Source organism: Crotalus tigris, unplaced genomic scaffold, assembly GCF_016545835.1.
Source record: "Crotalus tigris isolate CLP2741 ecotype Arizona unplaced genomic scaffold, ASM1654583v1 scf7180000018101.4720394464:4744507, whole genome shotgun sequence".
Lineage (NCBI taxonomy): Eukaryota > Metazoa > Chordata > Lepidosauria > Squamata > Viperidae > Crotalus > Crotalus tigris.
The window spans coordinates 4,121,249-4,139,530 of record NW_024096823.1 but is presented as its reverse complement, the minus strand read 5'-3'; the positions used below and the strand labels follow the sequence as shown (position 1 = coordinate 4,139,530).

Below are 18,282 nucleotides of genomic sequence, written 5' to 3'. Positions count from 1 at the left end.
TAGTAAACAATTTTATGAACAAGTTAAGACATTGCTTATACTTCTATTCCTTATTCTTCCAATTCATCCCAAATCCACAATTTGCTGAAGCAGTAGCTATCAATAAACTATGAGGAGGACCAATCAAGACAAAAAGAGAACACCAGTTCACCTTCTGCCTATAATATGATTCTGAGGATTAGGAGCCCTTACAGCCATTAAAAAAAACAAATCAGGAATGTAGCTAGCATCTAAATTTTATGAGTAATGAATCACAATCCACCAGAAAAGGCAGATAAAATAATTTAATAGCAAGAGTCAGCAAACCTTTTCAGGCAGTGGGCAATATCACATTGTTTATTTTGTTTGCTGTAGGATCGAAGACCAAAAAATCAGGGTAAAATTAAAAAGCTTCTTGAAAGTAATTTGACAAAGAATAACAATCATAAAGCAATCACACTTCAAAGTCAGCATGTATGGCAAAAATTGCTTCTATATGGAGATCAAATCCATCATCTTCTGCAATTGCTGAAGTTGAACTGCAATCAACTGCAGTGGCGCAAAATCTCACTATTTTCACATGGATCACTTAGCAGGAAAGACATTCCAAAAATTACATAATTTCACATAATTTCATAGGGACAAAGAAACAACTTTAAAAATGATTTAATTTAAAATTTTAAAAATGCCCAGAATTTCATGGGATGGCAGGTGAAATCATGAACATCTTGATGAACTAGCTTCCTCATAAAGTTTTGGTCCTTTAAAAATAATGCAAACATGTAATTTATTGTTGGCTCTAATAAATTCTGCAATTTTGTGAACTTGCAAAGCATCCCATATGCCTTTTCCATCCCCCAAGAGAAAACATTAGTCATATCTGTCTCTCTGAAAAAGGACTGACTGACTGAAAAACTGCAGAAATTACTGAAAAAAGGCTATTTCATTTACGTATCATGAAGTTTGATAAAACATATGGTTTTTATATTTGCATTCTACATTTCCAACAAATGGTGGCAGACAAGAATAATACATTTAAATATAAATCAAAGGCAGAGTAAACTAAAACAAGCTAAGAAAAGATTCATGAAAGAAAAATCAGTCAACAAGCCCAGCTACAAACAAATTGCATTATATTTATGCATCATCTCAGGAAGTAAAGAGCTAGTCTGAGCATCACTGCATTGTATAGCTACTTAGGCCTTTCTTTCTTTTCTTTTTTTTTTTAATGAAGGATTCATCAACTCCTACTCAATGTTTTTAGAAGTTTAGTGAGGAATTTAAAAAAAAAAACCTCTTAAAGCTGTGTAGAACTTAATGGAGAAAATATAGCCAAAATCCACTGCTTGAATAAAATAGTATCTAATAAAGTTGTTGGGTGTTATATCCTTTTTAATAATCCCTGCTAATGGGGTGCAGTTTTCTAAATAACCTATATTCACACATAAGAGAATGCTAATACAGAATATGTTCTTCTTTTCAAAGTCTTTCTCATCTGGAAAGTTTTAGATGTGTGAACTCAACTTTCAATGTTCTCAATAATGGAAAATTATAGACCACCCAGGCACAAGAAAACTGTTAAATAATATTATCAGAAACCTGTAATTTCATTACATTTTGGTTCCATTTTGAACCATCTTCATCCACCTGCTTTTTAAAGGATAATACTTCAAGGATTTAACAAAACAGATTATAGTCAATGAAAGGCTTCCTCATAATAAATAAGCTAATCTTTAAAAGATCAGAGGAACTCTACTTTGGGGCAATGTACTACTATTCTCACTGCTGTGAAAGCTGTTTATAAGCAGACAGAATTAAGACATGTGATTCACATCTATAAATGAAAAAAAAAAATGGTACAATGGTAAGATGCAAGAATGATGTATAGAAAGCAGAAGCAAAAGATATACTCTAAAAAATAGCCAGCACATGCATTGTATAATAATAAATAATAGCAGAGATATAATATCTAAGAAAATAGTAGGTATTGTAAGCAGAATTCAATTGAGGAAACAACAAAGCAAGAATGCAATTCATAATACTAGAACCAGGAAGACATCAAAGCATCAACACAAGGAAGCTGTTGATACACCAAGATATCAGTGACACTTGAGGTTCTTGAAAGAATAAAATATTGGGCCCTTGGACTCCAGGATTTCATTATTCTCATGATTCAACCCTGGAAAATCAACAAGGGATAGATATTTTAGAAGCGAGTCAATTTTTGTGTGAACTGAACACATGCCATATTACTGAAACAGATCAAAATTAGCACTATGCTGACAGAAAACTGATATATTCTCCTCAGCAGCTTGCTTGCCAAGTTCCTAAAGAATCTATCCAAGTAGAAAAACCTTAAATAACCATTTCAACAGCTTGCTAAAAGCAAAGTAGAAACGGAAATGATTTAATAATTTACTGAACAGGATTTACATCCTGCACGAACTCATAGTGAAGGACCCCCTAATCCAACTTACGTATTCCAGCTAAACTAGTCCTCACCTTACCACTATAATTGAGTCCAACATTTCTGTTGTTAAGTGAGACAATCGTTAAGTGAATTTGCCCTGTTTTACAATTCTTCTTGCCACAGTTGTTAAGTGAATCACAAGTGGTAAGATGGTTGTTAAATGAATCTGGCTTCTCCATTGACTTTTCTTGTCAGAAGGTTGCAAAAAGGTGATCACATGACCCTGGGACACTGCAACTGTCATAAATGTGAGTCAGTTGTCAAGCATCTGAACTCTGATTATGTGACCATGGGGATGCTGCAACAGTTGTGTGAAAAATGGTCATACATTGTACACAGGGAGGCTTATTTCCCCCTACATTCATGCTGAAAAGAAAGATGTAGGACAAGTAGTACAGGTAGGATATACAGAGAGAGGAAGAAATAATTACAAAAGTAATGATAATTAAGTATGCCTCAGAAGAGATCCAAGAGACTGATGGAAAGAACTGATAACAAGCGGAACTAGGGAAATGCAGTGTGACTTTATTACAGGCAGGATGCCTGTATAGCTCTAGACTGCTTTGCTTTTCAGCAGGGAAATAGTTGAACATGTTAAAGAAAGCGTATGATAAAGTAAATAGGCTTGAGTTGTAAAATGCCTTGCATTATATGGAGTTTATGGATGCAAGAACAGCATTTGTGTTTAAGCAAATGGTTTGATTCTGAGCAGGGAATTAGATAAGAACGTAGGATAATTTCCTTGGTTCTTCAATGCATTTTTGATTACAAAGAACGAGGATCATATTGCAAACAAATGTACAAAGGAAGAGTGACTGGGTTGAAAGGAAAGGGGAGATGGAGACCATTGTAAGTGGATGGAAATAATAGATTTTCAAAAATACGCCTGTGAAATGAACAAAAAGCCAATATATGACGCAAGGTATGGATGTGGTAAAAATAATGGTGAGCTCCAAAAACATACAAAGATATCTTCTTGTATCTTTCTGATTTGGTAATCATGTAAGTCTAATAAACAGGCATTAAGAAATATACTAAAAGGTACTGATATAAATTAGATTTAGCTGCACTTTCTACTCTCCCACCTTCTGTCTCATGCTTTTAATTCTGTTTGCTTTCTATTTTTTACACTTTTCCTGTGCTTTGCATGATACTACTTATCCTGAAAGGGAGTGAAATGGCAGCTATGTAAGTAGGTCAAATCAATAGAAAATAAAAAAATACAGAGGTATACAGATTTATAAATCAGAAGAACATTAAAAATAATCCAACGTAGAAAGGAGAATACAAATACTTAATAGATTAATCTAATGTGAGATTAAAGAGTAGAACAGGTAAGACCTAGTATACTTTATTAAAAAGGCATTCACAGTTCTGTTAGCTTTCCTGAATTGGTCCTATTCTTTTTCCTGTAGAAGAAAAAGTCTTCATCAGGGTTCAGTCCAAGCCGGGAATAAACAACATGGTGACTGCTTTAGAAAGAAGGTTGTAGTTTACTGAAGAGGGGAGCCAGACAGAAAGATGGCTCTGGAAGAAAGAGAGCGAGCACATGTAGTGAGTGGGTTTTTATACTCTCTGGGGCTCTTGAGGTTGTTTCCTGTTCCTATTTGAAACTTTGTATTTCCTGTGTCATGTACTTTGATCTGAGTCTGAGTGTGCCCCTTTGGAATCTGTGGGTTAATCCTGTAATGTCCTGTCTTAGAGTTTGGGTGGAGTATGTAGATTTTAGGTGTCTTTGTCTTCCTAAATTTCTAGCTGGAGGGCTCCAAACTTCCTGAATGGATTATCAAATCTGCATTTCTATAGAGCTGGTTTCTGCTTGGGGGAGAGAGTCTTGGGGCTATTAACAAAAACTGGGCATGCTTTTCTGCCTCTTTAAGATCCTTTGAGGAAATATAATATTCTGTCCTTTTAATATTTCCTTCTCTGGGGGCGGCTGACTCCCCACATCCCCAAATAACATTGCCTCAAAACAGAGCAAAACAAGCCCTCAGTTGACCACGATAAAAGATGGACTTGTTCATGAAACACAAAACATAATGGGAAAACCACTTCTCCTGTCTGTCTATATGTCTCTGGAAAACTACTGCAGAGAGGAGCTGGTGCACTGCTTAGTCTGAGCAAATGAGGCGAAGTATAAGGCTATTAAATAAAACAGATTTACGGGAAGTATGGGAACCTGAAGGGAAATGATTTCTTCATCGTGTCAATAGACAAGATGGTCCGGCCCTTCCATAAAATGTTTTATTTAGAACAAAATCATCTTAATTGTAACATAGCTATTAGAAAACCAAGGTGGACCTGTGATGACCCTTTGGAAGTGCAGACAACTTTCTAAGAGTTGACACAAAATATTTGCAAGTCTTCAGAACACTGAAATATGCAATCTGAGCATGAAATGCCTCCCTTTAGATAAGGTTAAGATTTAAAAGTGCATCTAACAACCATTTTGTAATCTTGCATCAACTGAAACAAATAAAACAATAATGTGGCACAAATTCATCAACTGCTGACATCCTCAGTAAAATCTACCATCTCTCTAAAGCCATACAACAGCTTCCAAGACCACCCTTTTTACTTGCTCAAAAATATCCTAGTTGTATTTTTTATCAAATACATAATTTTCTTGATCCCAACCTAACTGCCTGTATTATATTTTTGGCCTGCAAGATGCAGTGTTTATTCTATTATCCAATCTCATGATTTAGATTCTAGATCTATCTTTCCTAATAAAACAATGTATTAAAATAGATTTGCCTATTTCACACTGACCAACAAATACTGTCGGTGAAGGGGATTAGCACTGTCCTTGATTAAGCTTTTCTAGATCCCATTGTTTAAATATGGCATCACTGATGAAAAATTTGAACTCCCCTGTTAAAACAGCAGTTTGAAACCATCTTACCCAATATGTTTACATTTTATTATTTCTATTACATTATTCCATTTCTATATTATCTATTAATAGGAGATTTCTTATTAGTCTTTCCTTTTTTCTGCAAGATGCATTTTATCAGAGTCTTGACTTTGCAATAACTCAGTTTGTATATCCTTTGCTTACATAAATTATTCAGCAAGGTGGTTCTCATATCAATTAAACAAAATATGATAGACAGTTAAATTATGGGTATTATACAAAATGGAATCTATTCCTATAGAGTTATACTAAAAGTTATAGTTGTGATCAAGTAATATGTAATAATGAAAGCTCAGAGGCTATTATGTCTACTATTTAAAATTGTGACATCACATAGCTACTAAATTTCAGAGGGTTTGGTAATTTTGAAGTCATAGACCAAAGATCAATGTATATTGCAACTGTAGTAAGTAATGCTGCTATAGATCAAAGCAATATCTTAATCATGTTATTTTAATAATAATAATAATAATAATAATAATAATAATAATAATAATAATAATAATAATAATAATAATAATAATAAAGTTGGAAGGGACCTTGGAGGTCATCTAGTCCAACCCCCTGCTCAGGCAGGAAACCCTATACCATTTCAGACAAATGGCTGTCCAGTCTCTTCTTAAAAACTTCCAGTGTTGGAGCATTCACCGCTTCTGGAGGCAGGTTGTTCCACTGGTTAATTGTTCTAACTTGTCAGGAAGTTTCTCCTTAGTTCTAGGTTGCTTCTCTCCTTGATTAGTTTCCATCCGTTGCTTCTTGTCCTGCCTTCAGGCACCTTGGAAAATAGCTTGACTCTCTCTTCTTTGTGGCAGCCCCTAAGATATTAGAGCACTGCTATCATGTCCCCTCTCGTCCTTCTCTTCATTAAACTAGACATACCCAATTCCAGCAGCCTTTCCTTATATGTTTTAGCCTCCAGTCCCCTAATCATCTTTGTTGCTCTTCTCTGTACTCTTTCTAGAGTCTCAACATCTTTTTTACATCGTGGTGACCAAAACTGGATGCAGTATTCCAAGTGTGGCCTTACCAAGGCATTGAAGAGTGGTATTAATACTTCACGTGATCTTGATTCTATCCCTCTGTTAATGCAGCCTAGCACTGTGTTGGCCTTTTTGGCAGCTGCAGCACACTGCTGGCTCACATTTAAGTGATTGTCCACTAGGACTCCGAGGTCCCTCTCACAGTTACTACTATTGAGCAAGGTACCCCCTATACTATACCTATACATTTGTTTTTTCTTGCCTAAATGTAGAACCTTACTTTTTTCATCACTGAATTTCACTGATTTCACATTGGAAATTCACCATTGAATTTCATTTCATTATATAGCTGCCCATCGTACAAAACAAATGAATTTGCGTTGTCTGCAATGAAGTTAAAGAAACAAAAGTTAGCAAATTATAGGAGACAAGAAGGCAGAGTTAGGGAAAGAGTTAAGTGCATCATCAATTTTAGAGTTGTTGATTCACACAAATGGCCTAAGTCCAACCCCTCTTGAATTCTGTTGACCCTTATTTGGCGCCAATTTAATCCTGAACTATAGTTGACTACATTGTGTTATAGGCTTTAGCAATAAATCTTCTGAACTGCAACTTAAATTATAGTCCTGATTCTTTGTGCCTGACACAAAATATCAACAATTATTATAATTATTAAAAACTATAAAACACAGCTAAATGATAACAATAGGCAAAGGGATGTTAATAATAATGGAATCATACTTTTGAGCAGCATCCTAATGTTTAGGAAATTTCACAGAACTGTTTACCGCTGTTCAACACAGTAAAAAATTGCCTAGATCGGAGGTCCCCAACCTTTTGGGCACCAGGGACTGCTTACATGGAGAGAGCTTTTCCTGTGGACTAGAGGGGGCGTGGTTGTATCTGCTGCCTGCATCCTGCGGATGGGGCTTGCTTGCTTGTTTGTTGCTGGCATGCTGTGACCCGATACCGGTCCTTGGACCAGGGGTTGGGGACCCTGGTTTAGATCAAGGGTCCTCAATCCCTGGGTCTGCAGCCTGGTGGGAACTGGTCCATGCAAGCAGTGGGTGAGAGTGTGAAGCTTCATTTACACATGCATGGAATAAGGTTGAGCATGGAAACCCTTCATCTCCCCCCTGCCACTGCTGGTCCGTGCAACCAAAAAGTTTGAGGACTGCTGGTCTAGATAAAATGGATACAAACATCCCTATGTTAAGAGAAGATTTGAATTAATGTCATTAACAGTTCCTTGTTCAGCATAGCAGCAGACATTACAGCTATTCCTACAAGCTAAACTCAAATTAAAAAATACATACGGTCATACTGAAGTTACTGTTATGATGTAGTTCAAATATTCCTGAAAGGGCTTTAGAAAATTGCTAAGGCCTGAAAATCAACCCTGGCAATGACAGGCAAATGCCATTAGTAAAAATCAATTTTATAATGTCAGATTAGTTTGCAAAAGAGTGCAACAAGCCAGGAAGGAAAAAAATAATGTATTCAGTTAATTTAAAAAATGCAGGATATGTAATCTACAAGGCACTAAGTAAATTACAAGACCGACCTCAAATCCAGCTTTCGCTATCCAAAACAAAAACAAAAACAAACAAACAACCACCAAAGAGAAAGAGAAAGCAACTGAGTAGAAGGTATTTCCACAAGGGATCAGATAATTCTATAGCAGTTTCACGCTGAGGACATTCAGTTTCTATTTTACAACACAAAAATGGAATAAGGATTTCCTGAAAAGACAAAAATCAGATGTCTCAAATTAGACCTGAATTACCTATGAAAATGCAGAAACCTTGTTTCTTCAGTTTCACATTTCAAGGACAGAAGGATAATTCAGCATCTCTGCTCACCAATACTAGAATTTCACTTCTTCTTTAAGAAAAAAAAAATGTACATGCACAAGTTATCTGAAATCATTCATTTGTGAATATGCACGCCACACAGTATACAACAACTTCGTGCCAATTATCTCAGAGTAATAATTATAAAAATATCAAACTTTGACAACTAAACGACAGGGGCATCATTCGGAATGTCAGCTGTCATGAATCAAACATGATTGCTGTACATCAGAATTTGAACGCAATATAAAAGTTCAGGCATGGCTAAAGTCACCATTGGCAAACTTTTTGAACTTCAATGCTGAATTGTCACCTACATAAAGGAGACAACAAAACTGAACTACTGAATCCAATGAAGTAACACACATCTTAGAACTACTCTTAGAATTGTGTTAAATGTCTAAGGCAGGTAAGGTGACCAACCATCCTCCTTTAGGGAGGACAGTCCTCCTTTTGTAAGTTCTGTCCTCCCTCAAAAAGTGTCCTCCTACATGTCCTCCTTTTTGATATTTGAAGACTAATCTGCAGGGCTTTTTTTCTCATAGAACGCTGAGAACGGCGTTCCGGCACCTTTTTTTGATGGGTTTTTTTCAACTTTTGCATGAGCTGTGCTACTCCCCCTATTGGCTTTCGAAAGCCAATAGGAATTGCTGCTGAGTGCGCCAAAACACCCGGCCGGCAAACTTTGCACATGCAAGTTGTCTGCAGCGAAGGCGAATTGGCAGGAACTTTGCTCCCCTCCCTGCTACCCAACTACACCATCTTCTAGTTAGTTCTGAAGATACCTGGAGGAGACTGGAGCGGTAAGTTTCTGTTGATCTTCAACTCTGCTAAGGCAATAATGGTTGTGGACACAAGAGGCAGGGGCAGCAGGGGTGCTGCAGGCGGGGGTGTGAAGGGCGGCAGCAGCTGGCTGCCCCCCGTTTGTGGGGACCTCTCTACACAGGGCTGCGCAGGGTGGGCAGTGGTGCTGGCAGGGCGGCTGCAGGTGGGGTGTGTCGACGGTGGGCTGCCCCCCAGAGCTGGCACGGCTGGTGCTTTGGGAGCCACGGGGACCCCTCTACACGGCAGGGTAGTGGTGCTGGCAGGGCGGCTTTGGGTGGGGGCATGGCGGGTGGTTGACCTTCCATGGGCCAGGCCAGCTTTTACGATATTTTTTTCTTCAATTTATTTGTGTCCTCCTTTTCATTGTAAAAAAGTTGGTCATCTTAAGACAGGGGTCCCCAACTGCCCAGTCCGTGGACCAGTACCAGGCCGCAACATGTCAGCAACCAGCCTGCACAAACAAGCAAAGCCCCATCCACGGGATACAGGCAGCACACAAAACCACGCACCCTCCGGTCCACGGAAAAACCTCTCTCCACGGAACCGGTCCCTGGTGCCCAAAAGGTTAGGGACCTCTGGTCTAAGGTAATGTATTTTTACACTAAGAATAAGCAGAGAACTATCTGGATTATGAGCTACAGATACACAAAATCAAGGCGTTAAAATCCTACAAGCAAGAAATAAGTTAGTAGGATGATCCAACTATCTTCCTGCTTCCATGCCAGACTTTTTCTATGAATAGATGACATTCCCAAAGGAAATGCAACTTAAGAAAATAACAGTGAAGGTAGTGAGGAAAAGAAAAAACTGATGTCACCACCAGTCATGTTTCTCAAATATCCAATGGTCAGTTCTGTCTTGAATCCTTTGTGTAAACTTCTTATGCTTCTTCTAAGCTTAGAAAGCAAAAGCTTTTCCTAGTAGAGACATAAAAGCCAAGCTAATCATACTCCTCTTTTCTATTTAAATTAAAAAGCATTCAAGTTTCTGACTTTAGTACATCCAACATGAAAAGTTATAGTCAGAAACCAAAATAACATTAAGAGTCTAACCAGTTTTTTTTTAAAAAAATGCTGAAAACAAATCTTCTTGTTCATTAATATCTTTAAGGATGAATGTTTAAAAATTAAAAACTTTGTTCTGTATTTCTTAGATATTTTTATATATTCTAGCCACAAAACTAACAATGCTAGTTAACATTAAGAACTTTTAGAAAAGGAGGAATTATACTATACCAAATCCACTCAGAAAATTATAATGCAAGACTATTATATGGTAAAAATCAATGAAGTCACTATTAATTTATTACCGAAGTTATTATATGGTGTTTGAACAAAGTAATGATCCTGTCTATCCAAATTCACTGAAATATTTTTTTTCATTGTACAATCACCATGCCTTGTTCATGAAATGTCAGGTATGATGAACCAGGATAACATGTTAAGTTTCAGTTAAGCCAATTTATTGCTCATGCCTATACAAAAAAATCTAGTCAACTTAGTTGGTGCTAGATAAGAGTTAATGGAATTCAAGAATGGTTGGATTTACTTCGCTTGTGGAAACATAACAGCTCCAGACTGATTCCTCTCTTGACTCCACCGCCAGGTTCTGCCTCTCCTTCTCCTACATGAAATTATATGGAAAGGGTAGGTTAAGTGGCTGCACTTTATTTTCTACTTCCAATGTTTTGCCACTGTTGATAAGCTTTGCATTACTATTTATAAGAAAAAATCAAGAAAAAAAATATGCACAGCTGGAACTATATTCTCATTAGTAACTTTATTAGCTATTTAAGCCTCCTTATATTTAAGAATAGCGTATGTACAGTATGTGTGTGTAAATTAAATCTGATATAATTTAAAAGTGAACCAAAGTGCATTGAATACAAATATAGTCTATATCAATGCTCCCCATGTATTTAATATTTTTCCTTTTTTGTACCATTAAAAATTACAACTCAGTAGCCAACTTTCTGAGGGTCTTTGGCTGCAGCCCTGAGAACTCCAATTGTGCATGATATGTATGACAATTTAGTCAATGATTGTTTCAAATGAGAAATACCACTTTCTAAAAATATTAGATGGAAGGCTGTTAAGAACTTTCTCAGTAGGCATTATATTAAGCCCAATATAAGTGTGTCTGGTTTGCAAGCTTGTTATATGATGCCTTAGCATTTCCCTCCTCTTTCTGGATTATTTTAACATTGTTTAGTGGATTGTTTTATGTTGCTGTTTGCAAATGGGTTCTTTGCAGTCTAGAATTAACTGTTTAAGATAGCTAGCGCATAAATGTTTGAAATAAATGAACTGATGTATGAATAGTCAAGAGCATCTTTCTCTCTCTTTCACTATAGATACGATATTTACTAAATTTGAAAGAATGTAGGGAAAAATGTACAGATTTTATAAAGTAACACCAATTGTTAAAAACTATTTTTACCACTATAAAGAGCATGAAACACTAATTTACAACTCAACAGTTGGTAGGGAAAAATAGGACTATGCCTTTAAATCTGTTACTATTCTGGTGACTGGGGATGAACATGAAGCTATTTAAGGAAAGCTGATATTTAAGTGTTCTCTGTTCTTGCTGGAACACTTATACCTGGGAATTGTTTGGGATGCTATTTTAAATATTTAAAAAGAAAAATATGTGTTTACTGAAGTTATCATCAAGTGACAAAAAGCTTAGTATTAAGACACGAAGGTTTTTAAGGGTCATCCAGCATTTCTGTTTTTAAATAGCTTATTCCCTGCTTTCCTATAATTAAAATCACTTAAACCACAGAAACTGTCATTCAATATTCATTTAAAAAAGAAGAAAAGTCAGCCGCCAAGTATATAAAAACTATTGGCAGCATTACAATATTTCCTTCCATCCTGTGCTACTGCAGTTTTTCCATTTTTTTTTTACCTTGGTTCAAATGTTTCCAGTTAGTAATGAAAAATTTAAGACACACCAACACTGTAGCAGACAATGAGAGCTTAGGTAATATAATATAGATATTATTCTGAAATTCAGCAGTTCTCAAACAGAGGTCTTCAAACTTGGTCCTTTTATGACTTGTAGACTTCAACTCCCAGGATTCCTCAGCCAGCATGCCTGGCTAAGGAATTCGGGGAGTTGAAATCCACAAGTCATAAAAGGGCCAAGTTTGAAGACCCCTGTCTTAAAATATGCTCTGGGGACCCTTGAGAATCCAAGACCATGTCAGGGCATCCATGAAATCAAATAATTTTTTTAAAATTTTTTTCTCAGATTTAATTATTGATAGGTACAATTTGATGTATTAATAGATACATATTGAGATCAAAATGTTTGAGAAGTATTGCTCTAGATCAGTGGTGGCGAACCTATGGCATAGGTGCCAGAGGCGGCACTCAGAGCCCTCTCTGTGGGCACGTATGCCGTCACCCCAGACCTAGGCCTTCAGCTGTGTTTTATAAAACCTTTTCGCTTTAGGCCTCCGCTGCTGTGTGCAAAAAAAAAAAAAAAAGATTCAATCAATCAGTCAATTTCAACTTCTCGTGGGGAAAAAAAAGATCTTGCAAAGTTGGAATTGATTGATTGAACTTTTTAGTCCCACCCAGTCTGCCGTTACCACCGCAGCCATGCCCACCCAATGGGCCACACCCATCCAATGGGCCACACCCACCCAGCACCCGACGATGCATAAGTGGGTTTTGGGTTGCAGTTTGGGCACTCGGTCTCTAAAAGGTTCGCCATCACTGCTCTAGATCAGTGTTTCCCAAACTTGACAATTTTAAGGCATGAGGACTTCAACTCCCAGAATTAAAATTGTCAAGTTTGGGAAACACTGCTCTAGATCAATGGTTCTCAAACTTTTCTTCACTACAGACTCCCTTTAAATACCTTTTGTGGCCACGGACCATGGCCACGGATCCCCAAGACTTAAGATTCAAATCATAACCCACTGCTTTAGGATGTTAACATGCAAACACATAAACTTATCTTGAACTAAATTAGTCTTCTCTATTAGATAAGGGATCATCCAAGGTTTCTCCAAGTTTCTCTTATCCCATCTCTTTTTTTAACTGAAATGACATATAGCAGACCTAGAATATATGCGACTGTGATTGTTCTGTCATTGTGTTATTTTCCCACCCCAAAAGCAGAAGGAACTAGATGTATTTTAAAAATCCAACTTCTTATGCTGACGGCATAAGGTACTTCATGAAAAATAGAAAGAACTACTCTGCCTTGTTTACTCCTAACTGCCGAACAAGGGTTAATGAGTCCAATGAGGGAAGCACAAAAATTAGTATGCATTAGAATAATGTAGGAGAATGGTCATGATTTTTAGTTCTTTGACTTTGCAATTTATGGCAAAAGATTTGCTTGGTAAATCTTTGGGGGAAGATCAATCACTCCCATCCTTCAATCAAGAAGATGTAGCATGGCCATTATTTTCAGATGATTAACCCCTAACCAGAACCCTTTGAAGAAAAGGGACAATTCTGCACATTACTTTATGCCATTGGTCTATCAATCTGCAGATGGACTACTGCTAATTAAGAGCTGATCTCCTAACTCTTTTAAACAGAGTTGGAAGGCTATAGTCAACTGAAGGGATTATCATACACCAAAATACTACATTCACACAACACGTGTAACTCATTAAACAGAACATCAATGATGATAATTTCTCTACAAAAAAAAAAAAAATCTAAAACAGGTACTTTCATAAAATGGAATGAAAACCAACAGGGGGAAAAGCAAAATAAGCTTTGGAGAGTTTAGCAACAACATCCTTCAACTATTCTAACCAAGGAAAAATTGAGCCATCAAGGCTGACTTGGATCTCTCAAAAGTACTGTTCTAGTAACCTCATGACTAAGAAGCCTGACCTTGCCAGTTGTTCTCTTCACTGAAATTCCTGATTTTTTCATACCATTCCTGATTTCTTCAACCAGCCTCATACAGATAACAAAATGACTGGACAGCAGTCTGTAGTTATAACTTATGAGATTAATGGAAGCAAAAGATTTTCCAGAAGAGAAAAATACTATAGAACAAGTAAAATAAGGCAAGATTGCAATATAAACTACTAAGAATTTGAAGAAGGAAGAGATGAAAGATGAACGCATATCCAAGTGAAGGGGGGAAAATTCTATTGGTATAAAGGGGCTTCAGTCCCAAAGACAGCAAGAAAAACAGGGATAGCTTATGGAATCATAGGCCTGATTTTAGAGGTCTTTTAGTCCACCTCCTGCTCATTTATTTAATAAATGTTTAATTTATTTATTTAATTTTAATTTATTTAATAAATGTTCATTGGACAAACACCTCTGCTCAAGCCAGGAGTTTCAAAATATCAGCACACCAGCAAGACTGCTCTTTTAAAATCGAGGTTGCTCTCTGTAGCTTTACCCTTCTAGAAATGTTTGAAAACAGAGTTATTCTGAGAGATCTCTGTGAATGACAAGACACCCGTATGTGCCTTTTATGTTTATGGATTTAGCCTCTATTGTACTTTAAAGGTGCATGGTTTAATTCTGAGTGCCTTGTCTGGTTGCTCTTGATTACCATAATCCACTGAGAACCCTCTTTGACTGCAGCAGGCATAAATGTGATAAACAAATAAGAGCAGTTACATTCTCCAAAAAAGAGGCAACCAATAGGTAGGAAAATAAGAATTTACTTCTCTGGGCTACGGGGAACGCTCAAGGTGAATCTATTTCCCTATTTAATGGAAGGTCATACAGACCTTTTCACTTGTACAATACTATCCTGACTGAATTAAGAAAAGATTCATTGTACAATACTATCCTGACTGAATTAAGAAAAGACTTGCCCTTAATAAATTCTAGATTTTCCAGGCCAGATTAAAACACAAGATACCTAATTTCTACCGAGACAGGATTGTACAACCACTGTTACGTTCACTCTTAGCCTTCTCTGTATTCCAGCTGAAAAAAAGCTAACATGTCAGTAAGCTGATGCTTCTCTTTTCCATCTTAATTCCAAATGTAATTCAATTTAAGACCTTCCAGAGAATCATGTAGGGAATCTCATGAAGCAAAGAAAGATCATGCTATTACATTTTGTTTTTAATTGGTCCTCCTTATCTCTGCAATTTGAAAACATTTTATGGACATATTAGATATTTTTGAGAGAAGCAGCAGCTAAGTGGAGTTAGGCCTATGCAATTAAGAGACCAAAGTCCAATCAGACCATTACTTTCACATGGAATCCCTAGCAATCCAAGGAGTTATAGTAATGTGTCCCTAATGAGCTAGTTACATTTCAAGATAGCTTATACCTTTGCCCATTAACCCATTGCTACAACGTCTTTAGTAAAAGCAAAATCAGGAAATGAATCTACCCGATATCTAGCACTATACATTAGCCTTTACCTGCTGAATCTCAGCCAATGGAACTCAGAAACTCCAACAACAAATAAGAAATATTAAGTGTTATTTGGATTTTCATCCATTTAAACCTATTATAATTATTCTATGGGATTTCGAGAGAGAAGAAATGGCACATTCCAGGGAGACATTCCTTAATTATACAGAAAGAACAAAAGTTGGTTTTGTAACAAAAACCTCCACTGAATAAACTTCTTCAATAAAGGAATAGATAAAAGGCATATAGGACATCACATAGCATCCTTGAGGCTCTGCTATTATATTGCCCAATGCTTATGAGTATTTTAGTAAGTGCCCAGTGTTTATATCAATATAGCATGGGCGTTTTGCAACAGAAAAAGCTGTAATATGCGTTTTTTGGTTTGTACTGGTTTTGTTTGGGGGATGTGTGTATATGCACGCAGACCTATATTCCCAGAACTCTTCCAATTTGGAATGTATAGCTAAGATCGGAATTATTTAGCAGATGTTAAGTTCTGAATAAACAGATGAATAACAAAAAAACTTGTTTGTTACCAGAACGAGCTTAATACTTTGTTCATCTTGTTGAAAGACTTGAAATGTATGACAGTCTTGATAACATTTTTATTTCAGATCATCAATAAAAATGGAAAAGAATGTGGAGTCATAACTGGAAGGTGCTTGAATTGCTTTCTTTAGAAAATACTCTAGTAAAATCTTATTTTTCTGAAATTGAAAAACTCAACACTTAAAAAAGTGAAGTTTATAATTTTGAGTTTTAACCTAACTCAAAGCCAATTTTATGTGCCACACAATTAAAACCAGAACAAAACCTGAAACATTTTTTAAAAATCAGAAAGAACATCATGTGGGAGGGAAAAACACATATTACAAACAAAGCTAACAGTGCACATCAAATGGGAATATCATCAATCCACACCATATCCCTTCTTGCTCCAAGTCTTCAGCTATAACGCAGTAAAAAGCAGGAAGGTTAAAAAAAAAAAAAGAGGTCAAGCCAAGCATCTGAAAAAGAAATGCTTCATAAAGTTCCTTTTCTGGAAGCACTAAAGCTTCACTTCTTATCTTGCAGCTTTAAAGCAACTGCATCCTCTGGAATGCTTACTGATTTGCTTCAAAGGCTGTCTGCAAGCACATACATTTGGTTACGCTTATTGTCCCAGCCCAATTTGCTGGGCATACCTGGTAGAAGAAGCTACTTTAATACTTAAAAGGGGGGGGCTGTTCCACTAGTACTAAAATGCTTGGTAAAGCACTTCTTTCAAATATTTTTCATGACCTCAGAAAAAAATAGTAGCTTGGATTCTTAAGAGATGCCACCTGATATAATCTCTCTGCTCATTCTGCTGCACAACCTTATTCTCCTATGAAACAAACAAACAATGCGACTGAACCTGCATATCTTCTAGAATAGAATCAGCCACGCCATATTCGCATGCATCATCCACAGAAAATTAATTATTATTGCCATCTATATCTAGTATGTGTAGACCAGAATGCTAAGTGGACAACTTTAACTATAAAGAAAATGAATGTGCTTTCAAATCATCTCTCAACAGACTACTTATTTTATCAAACTGAACTAGTAAAAATTAAACCACAAAGTTAAATGGGGTCTTAATTCTATCTGTTGGGGCAGAGCAGTCAAACCATTCTACTTAGTAACAGGGACTTCTGTATATGTCCCAAGGCCATTTCCAGTGCAAAATGGGATGGACTATCATGTTGCGACAGACTGCAGTTAATTTGTCCAGGTCCGCAAAACATGAACTACTTTGCTACATGATTGATGATATTTGTACAACTCCCAACAACTTATACTGAATTGTTGGGAATTGAGCAGCATAAAAAAAAAAAAAAAATCACATTCATGTTGATGCCAGAGATTCCTTTACAGCAGTGGTTCTCAACCTGTGGGTCGGGACCCCATTTGGGGTCGAATGACCATTTCATGGGGGTCGCCAAACAACACAGTCCGCCATTTTTTTCCCTTTTCCTTAGCTGTGCTACTCCCTTTTATTCTATTGGCTTTTGAAAGCCAATAGAATAGACTCTCTTGAATAGAGTCTAATTCTATTGGCTTTCAAAAGCCAATAGGAATTATCCAGGCTGTCTCTGCCCTGCTGAGCCCGCCAAAAGTCCCATTCTGCAAATGGTGCTGCAAGTTGTCTGCAGCGAAGGTGAGCTGTCTGGAAGCTTCCACCCCTCCCTGCTGAGCAACTACTAAAAATGTAAGTAAAAGAGGGCCAGGAGTGGGAGGTGGGAGGCCGGCGGGCACAGGGAGGGTTGCTGGCGCACGTGGGGCCTGGCGAGTGCCTTACCTCCCTTGGGCTGGGCCAGCTGGTGGCCCAGCCGGTGGTCAGCCTGCGCCGTCTCTGCCGCTTGCCAGCTACTCGACCGGCACAGGGGGCAGCACCACGCATGTGCGGCGCTCCCGGGCAGGGAAAGTCGACTTATGACTGGTTGGCTAGTCCTCGACTTACAACTGGTTGGGGGGGGGGGTCGCGGCATTAAAAAGGTTGAGAACCACTGCTTTACAGCCTAGTATAGTAAGATGCTAGTCGAATCCCTTGAGAATGCATCAGGCTTCAAAATCTGCTCTAGAAAACTCTTGAGAGAAGGCGCTGTATCAACCTTCTCAAGTCAGGTCTGAGCAAGAAGAAGAAACTAAATCTTTTCTGTAATTCAGGAAGGGTCACCATTACTGAATGCCATTGAATAGGTTGTAAGCAATCCTCTTTTCCCAGGCTGCCCCTAAGTAACAAAGCTTTGACTTCCCTTTTATTGTGCTCATTTACTGATGCATGGATACATTCTTTGCACTCCTGCTCTGAGAATGTTTTCTAATGGAATACTGTAATAAAGTCCATCTTGCAATTACATT

At 37.3% G+C, this 18,282-nt stretch overlaps 1 protein-coding gene across 24 annotated transcripts in view; it reads right to left on the bottom strand.

Moving 5' to 3' along the window:
* Nucleotides 1-18,282, bottom strand: part of ELAVL2 (ELAV like RNA binding protein 2) — a 193,704-nt gene that overhangs the window by 33,632 nt on the left and 141,790 nt on the right. For 20 of the 24 annotated variants that reach the window (XM_039347841.1, XM_039347848.1, XM_039347849.1 and 17 more), the window contains one exon: nt 10,573-10,647. The exons of the other annotated variants lie outside the window; for them this stretch is intronic. In XM_039347841.1, coding sequence (XP_039203775.1) covers nt 10,573-10,647 — 75 coding nt within the window. The remainder of the gene's footprint in view (nt 1-10,572; nt 10,648-18,282) is intronic. 24 annotated transcript variants of the gene reach the window in all.